General features: G+C 42.0%; 2 protein-coding genes across 2 annotated transcripts; both read right to left on the bottom strand. All coding sequences in view use genetic code 11, as the record gives it.

The window, feature by feature from the left end:
- Nucleotides 1-87: 87 nt before the first annotated feature.
- On the bottom strand, nucleotides 88-1,096 carry EGR_04055 (Ankyrin-1; the record flags this gene model as incomplete). The annotated part of the gene is made up of 3 exons (XM_024493304.1): nucleotides 88-150; nucleotides 597-794; nucleotides 938-1,096. The coding sequence occupies 3 exons, from the start codon at nucleotides 1,094-1,096 to the stop codon at nucleotides 88-90; spliced, it is 420 nt and encodes a 139-aa protein (XP_024352218.1).
- Nucleotides 1,097-4,710: 3,614 nt separating this feature from the next.
- EGR_04056 (Ankyrin repeat and SOCS box protein) lies at nucleotides 4,711-6,538 on the bottom strand (the record flags this gene model as incomplete). Its single annotated transcript, XM_024493305.1, has 4 exons — nucleotides 4,711-4,770; nucleotides 5,440-5,694; nucleotides 6,046-6,294; nucleotides 6,524-6,538. 4 exons carry the CDS (start codon nucleotides 6,536-6,538, stop codon nucleotides 4,711-4,713), a joined length of 579 nt encoding a protein of 192 aa, XP_024352219.1.
- Nucleotides 6,539-13,905: the final 7,367 nt, after the last annotated feature.

The raw sequence follows: 13,905 nt of genomic DNA on the forward strand, positions 1-13,905 counted from the left end.
CTTTTATGATTACCTTACAGAATGTTTGATCTGCTGGCTGGTGGGAACAAATACCTATAAGTCAATCAAGCTGTCGTGGGTATTCACTCATGCTCCGATTCGGCTGACGTTCTCTGAACCCAATGGTTGAGAATGATCGCACAAATTACTCTGGAAGTTTGGTACAATTTAAGCCATTATTATACATCCAAAACCAATCATAATGCCAAAGCTCCCTCCTGCTTCCATTACTTCGAGGAGGCTCCGGAGGCACCTCGGACGCCGCACCCATGGTGACGTCAGCAGCCTCCTCTCTGAAAGGGCGGCAATCCAGATTATGCTAGTTGAAACTAAAATTTGTGTGGACTCTCAACAGGAGGGTTATCAAAATCGCTTGAACTTTTGTGACTGTCCAATATCGGCTTCTGCAAAGCTACCAATATTAAGCCAGGAATGATCTTATGATGACTCTCAATGGTGTAAGGTAGAATTAAGGGTCTAAGGGCAGTTACAATTCCCAAAATGAGGCTTTCGAACCCTTCTGCACCGCTGCAATAAGACTTCCTACACTTCACACAGGACAGAAAATGCCAGCAAAGACTGCACCTGCCTCTAACCTTAGTCTGTCTGTTAGGATCGGCGTTTTGTTCAAGGAGGAAGGTGACCATGGCATATTGATTAGCTCGACAGGCGTTGATGATTGGTGTGGCGCCGTTGTAGTCCTCGAGGTCGACCTCTGCCCTGCCCTCCACCAACACAACCGCGCTCTCCACGTTGCCTCGCAGAGCCGCGTAGTGCAGCGGAGTGCAACCGCGCTGAAAAAATAAACTGAGCTGTAAAAATTAACGAGAGTAAGGTGAGAAATGAGTTACGGTTTAAAATAGTGGAGGAAAGAGAAGCTTGGAAGGAAAGAAAGTGGGAAAAGAGTGAGGAAAGGTCAGAGGGGAAGTATAATTACCCAATTGCGGATGTTGAAATCGGCACCCTCGAGAGCGATGCGTCGAAGGGCGTTGCAGCGGCCCATCTCCGCAGCGAAGTGGGCGGCGGTTTTGCCTCCCTTGCCCGCCGCGTTGACTCTCGCGCCAGCTCGTAGCAGCAGGTCTATCGAGGCATCCATTCCGTTGGAGATGGCGTAGTACAACGCTGTGTAGCCCTCCTACGTGGGCGAAATTCCGCATGCACACATACATCAGCAACCTTGTTATGCATAGACTAGTACAAATGCACGAAGTATCTGGTTTTCGTGGATTTTCCTGGTGACAAATGGAACTCAGTTAATTTCAATTTAATGGAATCCAGTTAATGCCGTGAAGGATTGCATTTGGAAATGACACTTTTACCATGCTGGGCGAAACTTGCTTGCTATGCAGCAATTTGCGTGGTGGTCTGTCACAAATATAACGCCTGCTGAATAAGAGGGAGGTCACAAAACCAAAGTGAGCTGAGGATCTGCCTGACTAAGTCCGTACAAAGAAAGTGGACTATTCTAACACTTTAATGAATCATGTCCATGGAAGCGAAGTAGATACCATAAAAATATCTAAACAGATCCTTCTAGATCAAGAAGCTAAAATCATGGGTTTATCAGTAAACCTGGCCTCGTGACTGAGCGAAAGCTATCGGCCCCCAGGGAGGAAACTTACTCTGAACACATAATCGGGATACCTGTACCCATTTATTATCACCACTAAGAAAAAAAAGATGTCCTGGTCTAACTCGTCTACTTGTTTCAAAGGTATGACGGCTGAGGTGACGGAGAGAAACACCACACCCATTACAATCTCAACACTTATTTTATTAAAATTTCTAGGTTAAAAATGCACCATTATAAAACCATACCCAGGTGTTAACTCGCCTGGTGTGCAATACGTTTCTTATTGTCTTGCGGCAGAAGAAATAAGCAAAATGCGGGTTCATTTGAAATGCTTTTTTTTCACATTAAAATAATCATTCTCAGAGTCTTTTGAACAAAGAATGGGTGATGTGTATACAGGGAAGAATATTCCCTAGTAAATCATAGAGCTTTTTGCTAATCCCTACACTTACGTTTCAACTTTACCAATACATCATATCAACCAAATTTTGTTTAACAAATCCCACAACGACTTATTCCTATAGTGATCGCAGTAACACGTGCGCTATTTAGATGTCGACCCGTCCCCAAAATCACAAGCAATCCTGTGATGAGTAGAATAAATCCTTAGCAATGTTTTTTTTTGCTTCAAAAAAGCTTAGCGAAAATTATTTTTGGACTCGTGCAGTTGGGACTGAGGTTAAGGAAGAGAACCCACCCCCAATGTCCAGTTGTCTTTATGTCAATTCCCTTTTACCACTACAGGATTTATTTGTAGCCATCTGAAAAAACAAATCAGCCGGTCTGTTAGTTAGGGTTAAAACATGCTACACCAGTTTTGTTGCTTTGATCCCAACTAGGTTCTTTGTCACACTATTTGATCTAATTACCTAGGGTGGATGAAACAGCAGGTCCCGTGTCTATTATGACGAATGCAGATGAGTGGAAAGTAGGACTTCAAACACCGCGGATAGGTGCAGCCCTAATGGCGTTTACAAGACTTACATTAAAAGCCAAAATTGACATGTCATGCGCATGTCTAAAGCCGAGTGCTTTCATGTCGCCGAAAACAGAAGTATCACCGGCGATCTCTCTTTAGGTTGAAAATGCATTTACCAGTTGGATTGAGCATGACCATCATTCCAAGCCAAACTGTGGTCGTTTTGCTGAGCACCTCGCCTCCAAATCCCGCAAGTGTGGTCTTTCAGTGGGACGGGGGCGGGTTTAATTGCACTACATATTTTAAGTTACAAATCTAATTAGATACGCTGTGTGTTTGTGAGAAAAAGTTGTGTTGAATGAACCATAAAAGACAAGTGAATCGGTTATGGCTCTGACTAGGTGAGATCAAAAGGCCATCAATAACGTAAATTAAATAGTTCACCCATAAAGAAGAGGAAGAGCTAGGTCGGAGGCCCCAAGTTTTAACGACCTATCGATTCTAGGGACAAATTCTGTCACATTTCAGCATTCGAGAGTGATAATGAATTATCACAGGTGAAGCCCTTCTCTTAATATTGTAGTCACTTTATAATTTCATTTCATTATCTTCTATTTGAGTACATTGTAGAGCAATAAGTCGATGATTTTACTCCGCGCATATATGTGATTAAAGGGAAATGCAGGTTTTAATGAAATCCCGTCATACAGTAATTCAAAAGGTAATGGAGGGCTTGACTTCGACCAAGTAAGCCAATTTTCTGCGTTAATAAATACATTCGTATGGTTGAAAAAGCGGTACTAAATTGTCCAATGCTCGAACTAATTGCTGGTACCAATAAACATTTGAATAATAAGTACCAAGTTAAGTTAAGAAGGCCAAAACTTTTCTAATAAAAGTTAGTAAGTTGATTTGATCCACAGGCTACAAATTTCCCCAATAATAAAAAACTGTCCTAAAAAGTTCCTTATGAACTTTTGCAATAATGTGTTTTACTGTTTCATTTTCGTACTCTTGAGTCCTTTGTATAAACCAGTCGTAACGGCAATGGTCTCCAGTACCCACATTCGAGGGGATTTATGCAGAAATCATGAAGAATAAGGCGGGATCGAGGAGTGGTCATCTTTAGCAAAGTTTTTAATTGGAGCTTGCCTTTTTTAAATTGGGAATTACAGGTTCTTCGTGATTTTCTGAGAGGGTGTTATTTCGACGCAGTTAGGAGGTCTGAGCGAATTGCTAGGCGGCGCCACAACTTCGAAAAGGTTGAGCCTTTTGCGTCACAATCTAGAATTTCCTCAGCAAGAAATAAGATATTTTTCTATTTAAGCCTGGCACCACAAAACTACAGCGCGCTTCCTTTTACCAGTTTCTGGTACCTGATTGTTCAGAATTTTGATGGAATCGGGCTAAGTGAGTTTAAGGCGCATGGAGTGAATGGGTAGATGTCCTTGGTCCGGGAGTAATTACACCTTTTTCAGTTGGGAACAGTTTGACAGTGCGTTGGTGATTGTGCCACGTGAGAACAATGTCGTATTCGCTCTGTGGCAGTCAATTTCCCTCAGAGGGCATGGTAACAAGTGTGTTAGTCATATTAAGGTTGCAGGGAATTCTACCGCTTATCCGGCAACTCCAGTCTCACCTCAACCATTACGACCTCCCTCTAGGCAAAAAATTACTTTCAAGACGGATTTTAATGTCCTGTTGTTTAAATGTGCAATTTGGAATGCTCTTAGCCCTCAATAGTTTATTTCTGTTTGCCATTTGCAAAATTGAGGCAAGGAGTTGAAGGATCTGCTCCTGTTCCGTTAACTGCATTTTCTGTATCATGAGAACCGTTGTAATCGTATAGGAGCCTCACATCGACAGCCCATCCTGTGGTCTCGGGGGATTTGCCTACGAGGACGGTGGAATGCGCTGGCGTAATTGCATTAAAAGCACTGGGAAACAGGCTCATTCAAAATCTCACTACAAGTTAATCTTTTCCTCTCATGGAAGTCGAATAAAGTATTGCTTTCATGTGTATCATTTTTCCCCTTCTAGATACTCCAGAAATCAGCGCACCTTGAAGCTAAAGCACAGGCCACACAGGTTTTCCCGTTTCACCCTGAGAATAATTTATTCCAAGATGCTCGACTGTACCCAAAAAGGAATGTTCGCGTGCGTACAGATTTAAGAGAACTCAGTGGAAATGATTTAATGGTCCGGTATTCCGATATTTTTACTTTTTCTTTGGTGGGAGAAGTGTCGCCATAGCTACATGGGTGTGCAAGAACAAAAACTGAAGTATTGATGGTACAATGATGACTTGCATTGAACACCCGCATCAACACCCCTCCATCGCTGAGGAAGAAAATCAGAAGATGTGATGCCTACAACACCCTCACTTAACGTGGCCTGTATGCACGACATTCTGATTTCCACTTTTCAGTTTGGTGTCACAAATATGTGACATATGCTCTTTATCACTTTGTAATAGATGATTAGACCAAATCACGTCGTGTATGAATTGCCTAAGTTTGAAACAACAAAGCAAGCTTTTGCTATTCTTTGCGTGAATGTAAATGCACTTTTAATTTCAGTAGTGTAAGTGGTGCTCAGCTTGACTAAAGCGTGATAGGCAAGTCCTAGAGTCTAATACTCACGAAATAAATTCAAATGCCCTCCTGCGTAGTTGTAAGTCGAGATTTTCGTGAACCCGTGGAAGAGGTATTAGGCTCCTACCACCCGTCGGATAGATGCGAAAAAAATGACTGATTCAAGGCTCTATTACGCATGGGAGGAATGCTCTAAAAAGCGGTGAGTGTCTCTCATTCCCAACCACATCCAATTTCATTGATGGTCAACGAAAAAAACACTACCGCCCTCAGTAATAAGGTTTTGGGAAGTAGTAGTCAACCATTAACAGGGAGACAATGAAAAGATTAGGCTAATGGGACTGAACACTTACGAAGGAGATGTGATTGACATTTGCACCGGCCTCAATGAGAACGCTGACCACATCGGCTTTGGATTCACGACAGCCGACAAGGAGAGGCGTGAGACCATTCTTATCCACAGCCTCGAGATTGGCATAACCCTGCAGCAGTCGAATCACTCCCTCCACAAAGCCCGCTTTCGCTGCCAGGTGGAGGGGACAGGCTTGCTCCATCTGCAGGAACAAACCAAAGGAGTAGAGGTATTCCACTTGCATGTATTGTTGATACTGTAAAAGTTGTGTATTCTGGCACACTCGAGGCACAATCACTTAAGACCTGCTAGAATTTATTCATTACAGAATCCTCACTGTGTCCTCCAATGACGTTCCTTGTGAGTTCATAAATAAGGCCTGTTAATTAGTTGTGAGAAATGTAGGGTTGGATAACAACGATACCTCTCCCCCAGCTAGTTATAGTGTGCCAACTTTCCTTCTCTAGCAGACAACTCACAAGACCAGTTTCCTTCTGTCTCCTCCATCTCAGGTACTACTTTTGCTTGCCGCACGTTCATAACGTCTTCAGGTGAGACTCAAGCCAGTGGGAGAAGGGACTCCAAATTATGCATAACAGTCGCCTACCTTTGTTGGATGGTTGACATTAGCGTTGTACTCGATGAGAAGGCTAAGTTCGTTGAGTTTCCGACGCTCGCAGGCTGAGTGGAGGGCAGTAAAGCCATTCACGTCGGTCCTATTCACCTCCTCACCTCGATGGACCAGTCGCGCGAGGTCTTCCGAGGTGCCTGACTTCACGGCCTGAATCACTGCTGTCATGGACGGATAGGTGGTTCCAGTAAATGCGTTTGCCTTTTCCTTGCTCTCTCTCTGCACCTACAAGATGCAAAGTGGGGACGGTGATGGTACTAGAGTCTCCCCAATCATTGCGTGCGGATCGTCAATCACCTTATGGATAGCTGGATTCCCAAATCTTGTCTTTGCAAGACGTGTAAAGCATGTATGAGTCCAGTACTAGCTTAATTTTTGCTTTGGCTGCACACTACTTAGCCAAGCATTGAGATGGAAGCCAGAGTTTCCCCCTGAAGTGATTTGACTGATTCACCATTTGAGTCACCATTTCTGTTGAGGTGAAATCAGCAATAAACTATTTATCTATGATTTTATAAGTAAATAAATAAATGACTCAAGTGGATCCTTTGCTTTGCGAATTTTGTCATTCGTTAGGGTGAGAGCGAGTTGTCGCGTTTTTTGTGAATGAGCTGCTGCCTTTTGCAATGTGGATGACGCTGTTTGAAACTGAATTACTACACAGACGAAAAGTAGTTCAAATACCTGTCATAACTTTTCCTGTAATTGGGATATAATTAACTTTATTTTGCAGGTTTTTGTCGTTGGATTTGAATGTGGCCTTCTTACCTCCTGTGAATGGATGCTAGACCTTTAACATCACCAGATCCCAATACAGGTAGGTGAATTTTTCGGCAATTTGTAAAAAAGGCATCATCATGAATTGAATGTGATAAAATTTACTTTTAAACACTTCTATCCTTGGGGAAAGCAAAGGAATATGTAAACTTTCTACTCGTGGAAAGCCAGCAGAATGAGGTCACGGGGAGATGGATTTCTACTGATAACCCGCTAGACCTCAGCTAAACCATTTGAAAACAATTTCCAAATATCGTCACCAAATTTAAACCCTTAATAGATCCCTTTTACAGCTTAGAAAGGCTAACTCAAAACCTATTTTTAACAATTTTGGACAAATTGGCGCAGCCAACTTCACAGTGGTTAGACACCAAGTGGGTACTTAAGGGGCTCCGGCGGGTGGTCTGGCCTCCAGCCCACGTCAGCAGCTCCCAGCCCCTCTGTGCGTCCGCAATGCGCATTCTGCCCTAGTACTATGTCTTTCTTCGTCTTTAGGGAAGCCTTGGGACGCTACATTAGCATGCTTATCAAAAATAGGCACAGACTGTCAAATATAATCACAAAAAGAAACCTGCAAGATCCTTTCTAACCATCCTCTTTGTGGTCAAAGCATAATTAAGCATTTTTTGGCTTGTGAGAGCCAGTTTGTGACCCAAAAGGACGAAGCACATTATCTCAATGTCAAGCAACTCAATTTCTGGTCTCAGTGACCTAAGTACCACAAATTGAATCGCTCTGAAAAATGTCTTTCTGTGGTTCTTCAAGTCTTTTTGGATATGGGTGGAAATTTGAGGCTTATAAATTGACCCCGAATCACAAAATTCTCACTAAAGGGTTAGCCTGTTTATGCGTTAGGGCTAAGGGGTGAAGACTACTGGCATGACCCGGTCCCTCCACTTAGTGGAAGTACAACCGCGGAGGGCTCAAGGGGCTCTTTTTCAACTGCAATCTATTAACTGAAGTAATTTTGATCTACATGCAGAAATGCAAAGCTAAACGTCAAGAGTTGCTTCGGGCTCACATGACTTGATAACGCTATTTGAAAACAACCTAGAGTCTGGTGTCATTTCATCATTTGGGCACTACCGTCAATCATTGACTGTACCGCCTCCCACTTGATGTGATCATGGCAGTTGATGGTAGTGATCGTCCAAGTCTGAGAAAGGGGGGCAAGCGGGTGTCATTAATCCTCCAGCTACAGTTCCCTATTAAATTGCAAATGTAAAAGTGGGAGGAAGAAGAGGAGAAGGAAAAGGAGGAGGAGCAGGAGGCGAGGGGTGGTGAACAGAGGCGTGTAAATCCGTCGCCTCTTGGACCTACCCTTTTATTCAGCCTAGTGCGCATCTGCGTCGCGTGGCAATTTTGCACACCCATTCCTCTGGAAAGACACTCACAACTCCGAAAATTCAGTGCAATTTCCTTACTAAATTAAATCAACCATTTATAACGGCGGTAAAGATCCAACCTTGCGCCTACCCATCTAAGTAGGCCTCTCTCTCTTTTAACTAATAATGAATTATCGCCGTGATCGTATCCGCCTTCATCAAAGCGCCGTTGAGGGGGCTCCTCCTTTATGTTTATTCATGAGTCCAAATTTATGCCTCTCAATAATCGAGGGAGTTTACCGGAGGTCTGTCTAATTTTTGGTTGTAGTTAGGCTTTGTTCGTGCCTTCTCCACCGAAGGCGTAGATCTGCGTCTTGAAGTGGATAATCTTGTCAGAATTAAAGTTTAATTGGATTATACACGTAAAAATTAGTGAAGAGGTTCACTTATTGTCTTAAATAATTAAATAAACATCTTATAAGCCTTAAGATCAGTGTGCAGATATGTATTCAAGTGATGTGATGGACCGGCAGAGACGTCTGGCGTACTCAACCACCCCTCCAGAGTCCCTTTTGCTGACAGGATGGCCTGTAAGTGGACGCATTCTAGATGATAAGATGAGAGTCATTAAGAAGTCATGAGCCAAATTAACTTTTCTCTAGCTGAGGACAATAACCTGGTAGAGGACTGTTCACTACTTTTGGGCATAGGCAAACTGTGTGTGCAGGCGGATGAGAAGAGAACAAGGAGGTCGAGGGAGAGTCTACTTCGCACCTTCGTTGTGTGCGCAAATGCGTTCACAGTTCGTCGTTTCGTGTCAGTGTGTGATCGCAAGCAAAGCATCGGTAGACTTTTTGTGACTTTTCGTGTCGTAATCGAAATAGTCGCATCTGTGGCGCAAAATTACGCGCAGTATTACGGTTAGGACAACCTTGCAAAAAAAGTCATTTAACTGTTTCTTTTTCTTACTTATAAGGTGTCAACAGAAACAATGTGGACAAACAAGATATTTACTGTCCGTACTTGAGACGTGGGAATAATGGAAGATATATTCACGCTGCCAGTTTTGGCACTGTGATTGCATAACTCTGGTCCATCGGAATCCTCTGGAAGTCAATACTTGGGTTTTATAACTTCTGCAACTTCTAGCTCAAAATAAGAATGAATTCGCCGAAAAAGACAAACACGCCGTGACTTTACGACAGGATTAAGAGAACGAGAAATGGAGTTCCAACTATTCGTTTAATCTTGATTGAATAGTAATGCCTTTGACCAGCAGAGTCTTCAAAAACGGCGAGAATTAATGACAAAAAGCTTTCACTCCTTTAAGTGATTGACAAGGATTCCAATCTTTTTCTTTGTAAGTATAGTCTAGGCTCAAACAACTCATTTAAAATTATTATCAGAAGAGATTAAATACCGAAAGCATGTAACTCAAGATATAGAATATCTTTCCTATCCAACTTTGTTTGCATAAATTGAAGTGGTGTATACAAGCGAATAAACTTCCCGCCAATTCGAAGTGAGTTGATTTACGTTCCGGCTACGAGATTGTTTGGTATTTTGGGGAGTTCTTTTGAACAATAACTAAAGCTCCAATCAAATTGAATGTACAAAATCCATCACTCCTTAAAATGTCATTGGTTTCTGCATTGTGAAGTCCAAATGTAGATACACGGTGATTTTTAACTTTAATCTGGCCAAGTTGCAACAGGATACCTGGTTCATCGCGGTGGGATCACTTCGATAATTGTAGTGAGGGAGTTGTCAACGCATTTAGTGAGCGGTCTATCAAGAAATATGATATCTTCAATAGTTAGGCAGTTAATTGGGTTGATGGACTGTATCTCAGGGCCATTTGTATTTTTAATCTGTGCTCGCCTCTTTGACTTTTTTTGGAGGTGAATTGGCAAAGGTACCAAAATAAAAGTAATAGGTAATCATATCCATTGTCAGGCACCAATTACTTTTGCAAAAAATCCTAGGAATTGGCCAGATTCTCCTATCCAACTTGCGTCTTATAATCGGTGGGTAGTCAAAATTCAACACCGAGAAATGGTGACTCTTTAAAATTTTTCAAATTTTAAGTCATTAATACAATGCTTTGGTTTAGAAAAGCAAAAAACCAATAAAGATAAAAAAGTCACTTAGATATGATTGTACCAAGCAAAAAAAATTGGAAGACAAACTCACTTGGTGCCTTTAATGAGAGTTAAAAACGACAGCTTAGTCCGTCAAAAACGTTAATATTTACCGTGGGAAATAAAGCACAACTTATTTAAATGTGAAACACCGGTGATGGGAAATGGAGTGGGATTAAGCCGATCAAAGTTTGCAGAAAATCAACCATGTCTGTAAGTTATCCGCCGCTCTACTAAACTACTAGTTTGCTCTAGGCCACCACTCATTCGACTTGGCAGGCTTTCGGCGATTGTTTTAATATTTTTAAAAGCAGGTATTATCACTTAGGTGGTATCACACACAGATATCACCCATTTTGGAATGTAAGCGACATGCTTAATTATGTACCATCAATAAAATAAATTATTCTGTATCCATGGTAGGGGTAATATAAATCTTGCCCACTGAAAACAAATTAGAATACCTCCCACATAAAGGGAATTTTGTGTGTTTAAAAAAATTATGTCATCTCGAGGAAAAATAACTTGAAGAATTAGGAAAAATCGCAACGCATAAAGCAAGAAAAACAGGGTGGGGTGATAAAGGTAGTAGAGAGGAAAGGTGACAATGCTGAACGTACTGAAGGTAAGCGGAGGAAAGGAGTATTTCCACGGGTGACTTCAACAGTGCTGCCTATTTGACGGCGCGGTTATTTGGCACGAGGTCGCTCTCTGGGTGTTAGTAATATTCTACTGGCACGGCCTTCCAGCCAATCAGGTGGCTGCAAGGTGACGTCGAGCCCACACGTGCGCACCCGTGCACGCGTGCGTCGCACAGACTGAAGCCCGCCGACGCGGTTTCGTGGGTTGCTCGAATTCCAGGGCATCGTCTCTTCGAGGTGAAGCATTGTTGTAAGGTGATATGTGGCTTTGAGTCAATGTCATGCGAAGTTGCAACATCATGTCCATCCGCATTATTGCAAAGAATGCCCGTTTTTTTCCCAAAAATTCAAAAATCGTTTCATTAAAGATTTTTCTGCTTTACTAATTGATGTTTCAGTAGGTAAAAGTAAGGGAATGGTAATAATGGAGGTTTCCACAGACGGAAAAATAACAAGCAAATAAATTTATTCCCGACTGAAGTACAGTTACGAAAGGATAATATTTTAACTTAGACCTGGAGTAAATAGTTGTGTCATAGGTAAGTACTTATTGTCAGAGTGACACACCATTACGGCTTTCGCAGCACCCTTGCCAGACTGTTTAAAATTCTTGCGATTGAATAAATGTAAAATCAAGTGGTCGAACTTTTTTGTCTGTTTTCGGTGATCTCGTTCCAGCAATTCTTTGCTCCCACCGAAGACTGGTCAAGTGCCTCCAATTGTTTATAGGCTGAGAAATATGTCAACCAATTCATGCCTTTCGCTGTGTCCCATACATGCAACTGCCCATTACTTTGAGGCCGCAGCAAGCATCATATCTTGGCCAAGTCTGATCCCTTTGGAATTCTTCTGTTCCACGGTTTTCAACTCAACTTCTTAAAACTTATCAACGAACAAGCGGGTGAAGTAGCAGAACTTGTTGGTGACGACGAATCACTGATGTACAGGAGGACTCTATATTCCTCATCTGGAGGATCTGCGTGCCTCTGCTAGCACGTACAGCGATACCTCGAGACTAACGTGACAAGGATGGCTTGTGGTCATATTTAACGTGAATGAATGTGTCATGGTGATGATGATGCGCCGAGTTTGCACCTACATCCATTGCCTGGCACCAAGTAAATAAATTTTCTCTTAATGAATTAACTCGTGCCTATAAACTTGAAAGACTATCAGCTTACTTTTTCACTTCCTTCATTCACTTAATGAAGAGCACCACTTTTAGACTGCTAGCAGACTGAGTGACTGGCTGACTGACTGACTTGTGAAAGGCGATGATAGTGTATGCCATACTGTTTGTTAAGCGAACAAACACATCAGTGTGTACCCCCAAATCACTCATTAGCTTTTCCCTCCTTCCGCTCGTCTTCGTCCTCTTCTTCTTCCATCACCTCCTTCTCTACCTTTTCCTCCTTCCACACACACAGACATTCTTCTAATCCATGAGCCATATCATCCGCAAAAAATTGACCTGCGCCGTGTAACGTGTGATGTACTACTTTGGAGACCTATCCACGACACAAGATACACCTCAAATGTGTGTACGAACAACCCTTTCGTGAGAAGCTGTCAAGACTGGTGAACCAGTTGGAGGAAAGTCCCATTCATATTCTCGCAACTGTGATGGCTTGTACCGTGTTGAGAGAGGAATTATGCTTGTTTTAATAAACAGATCTGTTTTAGTAGGGTTTGTGTATTAATTTTTATTTTGTTTTGGCATAAAAACCAAATTAATATACTTAGCTACCTCGTTCGCATTCACTGCTTATGTTTGAATAACCTGTAGCTGGCTTAGTTCCCTGAGGACAGAGTAATGCGGTTCGTACGTCAAGTTAGGGGAAAGGCACCGCCCTATACCTAAACATTTCGAAGTAGTATTGTTTGGAGAACCAGTTTCAAATTCTCTTGCATTTGGGAATTAACATTACTCCCTGTCCCTACAACTATCTCCAGGTAAATAGTTAGTCAAGTTTTGGTACTTTTAAAGTTCCCAATTTCCCTCTACTTGTGCACTGTATGCAGACATCTCCTTTTCACATATAAGAAACCCAAAGGAAACGCAAAGAGCTGTTGTTTTCGGGAAAAGCAGACTGTATAGACCTGTATTTCTGGCAAGCCGTAATCCTTGCCGGAAGACCTTTTTAAGCCCTGCGTTCGCATCTTGAGATGTTTGCGTTGAGGTAAGGGGCAATTTGATTTGCTTATTTGAATTATCAACTGGTGCTCACACCTCATCAAGTTGGACCACAGCACTGTACGTGACGAGTCTCAGATTCTCTGGAATTATGATGTGATGTATTCTCGTAGATATGGAGCCTAGTCCTACTCAGCCATTAGCTGGCATTTATAACTTCAACTCGAATGCTGAGGCAAATTAACAATTTTTAGACCTTTTTAATGTAGGAAACCGTAGTTTACTAAGTCCATAACAATTCCTTCCTCAGATATTACCCGGTAGATGCGAATCACTTCCAGACGTAACCGCAACAGACGATGGATTGGCCTGTGAAATAAAACACAAACTCAAGTATTATTCATGTATTTTAAACTATTTGAAATGGCTACTGCAGTCCCCTGGTGGTTTATTACACCCTCAGTTTTAGTAATTGACCCCTTAGGGGTTCTGCTATTGCATCTTCGCAAAAAGGCCTGGCCTACAGGCCCTGCCAGTAGCTCCTTATCCTGCTTGAATCACCCCACAAATAGGGAAGCAGAAATGATTCCTTTAAGTTAAAGTGTGACATCAACGTTAATTTTTCTAACGCCAATACTATACTATCGTGAACTAAAATTTTTCAAAAATTATTGCAGATAAGCCTTTAGGCGTAACCAATTTATTGCTATCGTTCGAAATGTTTTAGGAATTAAAAAAGTAATGAAACCACGGTTCAACGCTGTTCACAGTGGGTAAATTAGCATTCCAGGTTAAAAATAAAAGTCATTTTTAGAAGA

Source organism: Echinococcus granulosus (assembly GCF_000524195.1).
Source record: "Echinococcus granulosus chromosome Unknown EG_S00024, whole genome shotgun sequence".
Taxonomy (NCBI): Eukaryota; Metazoa; Platyhelminthes; class Cestoda; order Cyclophyllidea; family Taeniidae; genus Echinococcus; species Echinococcus granulosus.